Below are 7,183 nucleotides of genomic sequence, written 5' to 3'. Positions count from 1 at the left end.
TTCCTATGAAGTCGAAATTAAGGCTTTGAGATCAGATTTAAGACTCTTCTAACTCAATTATTATCCTCTTTTAGAGTCCCATTAGGCTTAGCACTTATGGAGACAAATATGACGTTTTTGCCCTAGGCCTTTAGCTGTAATTCCCATTGACTCCTTTTTGACTTGTTTGACTTCTTTTCCCTCCATATTTCACATTTAGGTTCTTTGACCTACAAAAACTCAAATTGCATCATTTTAGAATATTTAAATATAAAATAGAGACTAACATACACATAATTGAAATCATTACTTTTGAGCACTTATCAACATGTCACTCAACAAAGGCGTTGAAAACAGGTTGATACATGAGTTGAGCTACGATAGGGTCGCACTTGAGAAGGAATTCTTTGAACTTCACAAGGACCTAAACAGAGAGTAGAAACTCATTTTTGATGTAGTCATTGAGGCGGTAGAAAACAAGTCAGGGGAGCGATTTTTTGTATACGGCTGTGGAGGAACCGGAAAAACATTTATTTGGAAAACAATTCTAGCAAGGTTGAGATCTCAAGGGAAAATTGTCTTAGCTATTGCATCTTCTAGAATAGCATCTCTTTTGTTGCCTGGAGGGAGAATTGCGCATTCACGGTTCAAAATTCCAATTAACACATATGAGAACTCATGCTGTGACATCGGCCAAGGAACACATTTGGCCAAGCTAATGAAAGAAACGGATTTGGTTGTGTGGGACGAGCCACCAATGAATAATAAAAACATTTTCAAAGAAGTAGATAAGACATTAAGAGATCTGACGCAATTCACCGTTCAGAATTCTAGTGAGAAATTGTTTGGTGGGAAGATCATGCTCTTAGGAGGGGATTTTAGACAAACACTCCCGTCATTGAGAGATCAACAAGGGAACAGGTGGTGGCTTCTTCACTAAACAAATCTTATCTGTGGGATTGTCGGGTATTTATGTTGACAACAAATATGCGCCTCCAAAAGAAAGACCTTGATCTAACAAAGGGCTGAGTCGATATCACAGTTCAGCCAATAGGTTCTAGATGTGGGAGAAGGCAAATTGCCAGTCATAGCAATCAATGAATAGGAAGAGGCAAACTAGATAAAAATTCCAGATGAGTTCCTAATACCAGAAGGGGATGATCTAATAAAGTAAATTGCGACAAGCACTTATCCTAATATCTTGCAAAACTACAACGAAATAGAAGTACCTAAAGGACAGGTGCATTTTGGCACCAACAAATGATTACGTAGAAGAAGTGAATGTGTTCATTCTTTCAACTGTACCAGGAGAGTTAAAGAAATATCTAAGTGTGGACTCAATTTGCCCTGTCAATAGGAAAATAAGAAACCAAGACATTTTGTTCCCAACGGAATACCTTAACACACTGCAATTGTCTACGATGCCAAATAAACCATGCCCTCGAGTTATAAAAAGGCTTTCCGATTATGCTCCTACGAAACATCAATCCTGGATTAGGTCTTTGCAATGGGACAAGGCTTATAGTGACAGAATTTGGCGACAGGATTATTAGGGCAGAGATTTTAACCGGAAGAAACATAGGACAAGAAGTCTTAATACACCATAGTGTCACGTCGTCCAATCAAACGAAATGGCCATTCATTTTAAAACGACAGCAATTCCCGATAAAAATTTTCTTCGCAATAACTATTAACAAAAGCCAGGCCAGACCTTGAAACATGTCGGACTCTACCTTCCAAAACTCGTTTTTAGCCATGGACAGTTTGTACGTAGCTGTCTCGCATAAAGATAGAACATAGTCTTTCAGGAAGTTTTCAACAACTTGCCTACAGGTAATACAATTTACTGGCGACCTTTAGAAAGTACATACATATGATTTAGTATTCAAAATCAAACCGACTCTCTGTAATTCCTACAATGATTCAAACAGGTACATCAAGAAATGGTGGAAACAATAGATCTATTGATGAAGCAAATAAGATTTCACATAATACATATATTTGAAAAGGTACTTTTCAAACTACATTATACTATTCTTATAAATTATAATATTATTACTTATAAAAAATTAATTTGTTTAATTTTCTCATATTTGCAGGTGAGGAAAACAATACGAACCTACTAGAGCATTTTCAATAAGAACAATTTTATATACAATGTAATGAGCATATATATTTTTATTTTTTGGGTTAGTTAGACTTACCCCCCCCCCCATTTTCAAAAATATTAGTGATACACCCCCCATTTGAGTGATCTAACGGTCAGATTTCTTCATCTGAAAAAAAAATTCATCTCGTAACCGTTGGATCTTGCAATTGGTGGGGTTAAGTCTAACTAACCCTTATTTTTTTTATATAAATTGGATTTAAGAGGTCGGAGCATTATATGGTAGACTAATAATAGAGAAAGCATATATAGAAATAGACCTACTGTTCACTTTGACCTAATGTACTTCGTTGATTCTGAATCTCTAGCCATTTTGTTATGCCTGCACAAAAACATGCTAATACAACTTATGGTTATATATAGATTTTGAGTAGTTGATTGTACGTACCAGTGATGGAGCTTCTCTTTTATTTTGGAATAAGTCACAATCTCTTTCTTCTCAATTCTTTCTTTTGGAATGAGTTTCTAGAGAAGAAGAACCCAGGCAATAAGGTAGAAGAAGGCCATGGAGATCAAACTAAATAAATATATATAATTAGAAGAAGAAGTAAGGATTAAAAAAAAAGGTGTCAGAAAAGAAATAGAAGAAGAATTAGGAGAAATAAAAGAAGAGAGAAAAAGTATTGTTGCCGGACTTATTGCCCGTGAAATAGTGTGGAAGAGATCAAAGTAGCCAACGTAGGTTCAAATTTCAGCCCAACGTAGCTTCAATAATGAATTTCAGCCTATACCTAGAAGCTCCCCTTCAAACAATTCAAACAAATTTCAAAGTGCATATAGTTCTTGATGCAGATCATAAGAAGTTTAGCAAGTTACATTTTGTTTAGAAAAACACCATTTTACACTACGGCTCAATGTTCAGTCACCAAAAAATTGGCAAATGTATTTGCAATATGATATTTAAAAACCAGATTATTCGTAATAAATTTCCTTATGTTGCAATAACATAAAGACATGGGCACCTTTTAATGATAGTATCAATATACTAAGCCTGCAACTTTATATAACTGTAAAGCCCACAAAATTAACAACATAGTCCAATCCACACACTATACAGAGTCTAATCTGCACACTATGAAAGCTTGCCTACTTTTTTTAGGAACTATAAGAGTCCAAATCATATTAGATATCTACTATCTAATAACATAACTCTGCGGACAACAATCCTAATAAATTTATAATTTAGATTACAAATCAAAATAGAAAACCATCTCTGAGGAAAAATAAACAATGGTCTATATAAAGGGCACTAAGGAGAAACAGTTTCTTATAACTTATGTGACCTCTTACGTGATTAATCTCCAGTATCTTAACTGCAACATATTCTTGGTCTATTAATTGACTGCTCAAAGGTATGTTTTCTCAGTTCTCACTACTATTCTATGATCATCAAACCTATTAATATATTACTTTTATGTTCTTTAACTTGCTACAACACAACTCATCTCATCTACAATTAGACTATTCATTGCATCTGCAATCTTCTTATACATTACAAATTTTAGTTAACAATGAACAATACTAGTCATGAATCCCATTAGAACAACAACTATTTTAATTTTCGAGTGTTTGATTCAGACTAACGTTTTGCACAAGAACATGGCTGAAAAAGGATACAAAAGCATAAAGGAGATCAATGACACCAACGGAAGTTACATAATAAAAGTTAGAGTGAGTAGAATATAGGAAGCAACCAACTTCAATACAGATAAAATCAAAAGTTTAGACATGTTGCTGATAGATGAGCATGTAAATATAAGTAATTTAAAAAATTGCAAATATTAGATACATGAAATTTTTGATCTGACAATTTTAAAATCTAACAGGGAGATAAGATACATGCCAAAATCCCAATTTCCTTTGTGCTCAAATATAAATCACAGCTGAAGGAGATGCAAATCTACTACATGGAAGAGTTTTCTACATTCAAAATATATGAAAAAGTGACATACCATCCTGTCAATCATGACTACATCATTATGTTCAATTGGAATAGGATCTTGAAGCCATCCAAAGAAGAAGATAAACAGTTTCCAAAATAGCTATTTAACTTCGCAAATTTTTCTGAAGTGTCGTCAAGAAAAGACAACATACACCTAACAGGTAAATACTACATCAACATTCACTAAAACAATAAGTACTCAACATAATTGCTATGTCATAACACAATTCTATTTCAATGTCTATAGATGTCATCGAAATAGTCAAAACGTGGACACAACCAATAGAAAAGCTGAAGAAAAATAAAAATAAAACTACCATGATGAAAATATATTTAATAGATGAATGGCAAGTCTTCCAATTTGACAACTTATTATACAACATAATCAGGTTTTGTACTAACATAATCAGAGTACAAGCAGATTTCTAGAGTCTCCGATCACTGATATGGAGATAAAGGAAGCTCTCTTTGCCATGGAGGATAATAAGTCGCCTGGTCCAGATGGCTTCAACGTATGTTTCTTCAAACACAGCTGGGCTACTATTGGGGCTGATTTCACCAGTGCAATCAAATACACATTTCTTCAGAAGAAAATGACAGGAGGGATAAATTCCACTCTCCTCTGCCTTGTGCCAAAAGAGAAGAATGCTACGACCGTGGGCTCTTTCAGGCCCATAGCATGCTGTAATATTGTCTACAAGTGTGTATCAAAGGTTCTAACCAACAGAATGAAGACTTGTATATCCTCCTTAATCTCAAGTACACAATCAGCTTTTATACCGGGGAGGTCGATTCAAGATAACCTGCTATTAGCTCATGAGCTTCTTAGGGGGTATTCTAGGAAACATGGTCAGAAGAGATGTGCTATCAAGCTCGATATAAAGAAAGCATATGATTCGGTGTCTTGGCAAGCAGTAGAAGCTATTTTGCATACTTTTAAGTTCCCCCTCTTGTTCATTGAATGGCTATAAATGTGTTATGCTTCTCCTTCGCATTTTCGATCTTCGTAAATGGGACTCAGGAAGGGTATTTTGAAGGAAAAGAGGGCTCGAACAAGGTGATCCAGTCTCCCCTTATTTGTTTGTACTGGTCATGGAGATCTTGAGTGCTCTTCTCTCCAAAGGGCTTAAGCAGAAAAAAAAAATCAGTGCGCACTCCAAATGTAGGAAACTGGACATATCACATCTATGCTTTGCCGATGATGTCCTAATATTCTGCAAAGGTAATAAGGAATCTATGCAGGCTATAAAAGACATTTTGCAGGACTTCTCTCAGCTCTGAGGGCTTCAGTTTAGCAATGAAAAGACTACTCTCCTAACGGTAGCAGTCATGTCGAAGAAGAAGGACGAGAATTAGCGGCAGTTATGGATATTTCTCTTGAAGCCCCCCCTGTTACTTATCTAGGGCTGCCTCTTACGGCCACTAGACTGGGTATAAGAGAATGTTTTCCTCTTATCGAAAAGATCACGGAGCGTATCTCAAATTGGAAGAATAAGGACCTAAACAGAGCTGGAAGAGTACAATTGGTGAAGTCGGTCCTAGCATCGTTCCAAACCTATTGGGCGAAGACATTTGTGTTGCCAAGAACAGTGATTGAGAAAGTGGGGAAGCTGTGCAATAGATTCATATGGGCAGGGCCAAATATGGAGAGCAAAATGCATCATGCTAGCCATGCTACGCTCAGATTTGACAAGGATCAGGGAGGGCTTGGTCTTGTGGATCCAAAAGTTTGGAATTAAGCTGCGTACTGTGGTTTGGTGGTTAAACTTGCGCAGAAATCAGAGTTTTGGGTTAGATGGGCATGGCAGCAACACATAAAGCACAAGCAGTTTTGGACGATGAAGGTGCCGAGGGATTGCTCCTGGGTGTGGAGAGGGATTTTGAAACATCGAGAAATTGCATGGAAGTTTGTCAAACATTGTATAGCAAATGGCAATGGTACTAGTTTCTGGCATGATCCATGGTGCTCGGGGCCTCTATACCTGAATAACCAACCTAGAAGCTTGTTAGGCAACATCGTCCCAGAGGATGCGAAGGTTTCTGTAGTTTTAAGATAGGGGAGATGGTCTAGCTGTATCAGTGATATGCCGGAGGGTGAGGTCAAGGAGTGGATTATGGGAACTGAGATAAACTCCTACATCGATGAGGATCAGGTGACATGGACCCAAAGCGATCTGAAATTTCTCACATCCTCGGCTACTAGATCTTGAAAAAAAAGTGAGAAGGTAAAATGGTTTAAGATTGTGTGGGGGAAATATTCAGTACCGAAGCACTCCTTTACCACTTGGCAGCTGTTTTCGGGTACTCTCCCAACTCAGAATAGGTTGATGGCCAAGACGGTGATAGCGCAATCAAAGTGTTGCTTGTGTGGGTGTCACGAAGAAAGTTCAGCACACCTCTTCTTTGATTGTCCGTTCTCGAAGCTGGTCTGGCAGAATTTCAAGATAGCCATGGAACTGCCAGAGATGGTGCGAGCATCGCATATTGAATGGTATTACTTGATGAGGCTTTGCAGAGCAAATACCTTAGCTTCTGAAGTGATAAGAGCCTTTACCTGTGCGGCAGTCCAAACCATTTGGAATGAGCGAAACTGGAGGCTGAAGAAAGACAGATTTCGGTCAGCTGATGTTGTGAGCTAGAAATTCTTGAGCAGCATGAAGATCTATATGGGTAAAACACTGGAGCAGGTAAAAGAGGAGAAGGCTGCAAAAGTGCTGCTAGCGAAACTGGGAATAGGAGTTACTCTAAAGCAAAGAGATGAGGTATGGGTAAAATGGAGTAAACCACCTGATGGGTTAGTAGTGCTGAATTCAGATGGATCGGTACAAAAGGAAAGGGCCAGCTATGGTGGAGCGGTAAGGGATTGGAATGGAGATGCTCTAATGGCAGTATAATGGCAGCTCAACGAGAATGTCAGTTTTGTACCAAGAGTTATTGGGAGTTCGAGAGAAAAGGCTAGAAGGTCGCGGCACATATGAGGATTAGCGAATTCAAGTGCGGTCGGATTCTCACGAGAGCGATCGCGGATTTTGGCGAAGGAGGAAGAGGTGCCATGGCACTGCCGGAACATAGCTGCTCATATACAAGCTGAGATT

General features: G+C 37.8%; 1 protein-coding gene across 1 annotated transcript; it reads left to right on the top strand.

Annotated features, from left to right (window-relative positions):
• Positions 1 to 6,172: 6,172 nt before the first annotated feature.
• LOC147502984 (uncharacterized) lies at positions 6,173 to 6,982 on the top strand. The gene is made up of 3 exons (XM_086604673.1): positions 6,173 to 6,241; positions 6,380 to 6,718; positions 6,776 to 6,982. Exons 1-3 carry the CDS (start codon positions 6,173 to 6,175, stop codon positions 6,980 to 6,982), a joined length of 615 nt encoding a protein of 204 aa, XP_086460799.1.
• The last annotated feature ends 201 nt before the right edge of the window (positions 6,983 to 7,183 follow it).

This window comes from Coptis chinensis, chromosome 4, assembly GCF_015680905.1.
Source record: "Coptis chinensis isolate HL-2020 chromosome 4, ASM1568090v1, whole genome shotgun sequence".
Taxonomy (NCBI): domain Eukaryota; kingdom Viridiplantae; phylum Streptophyta; class Magnoliopsida; order Ranunculales; family Ranunculaceae; genus Coptis; species Coptis chinensis.
Note: the sequence above shows the minus strand (reverse complement) of the source record. Positions and strands in the feature narration are given on the sequence as shown.

Coding starts and splice junctions, on each gene's coding strand:
- LOC147502984 (XM_086604673.1), top strand. CDS start 6,173: ATGCCGGAGGGTGAGGTCAAGGAGTGGATTATGGGAACTGAGATAAAC. Junction 6,242..6,379: donor CCTACATCGATGAGGATCAG/GTGACATGGACC, acceptor ACCACTTGGCAG/CTGTTTTCGGGTACTCTCCC. Junction 6,719..6,775: donor GATTTCGGTCAGCTGATGTT/GTGAGCTAGAAA, acceptor ACACTGGAGCAG/GTAAAAGAGGAGAAGGCTGC.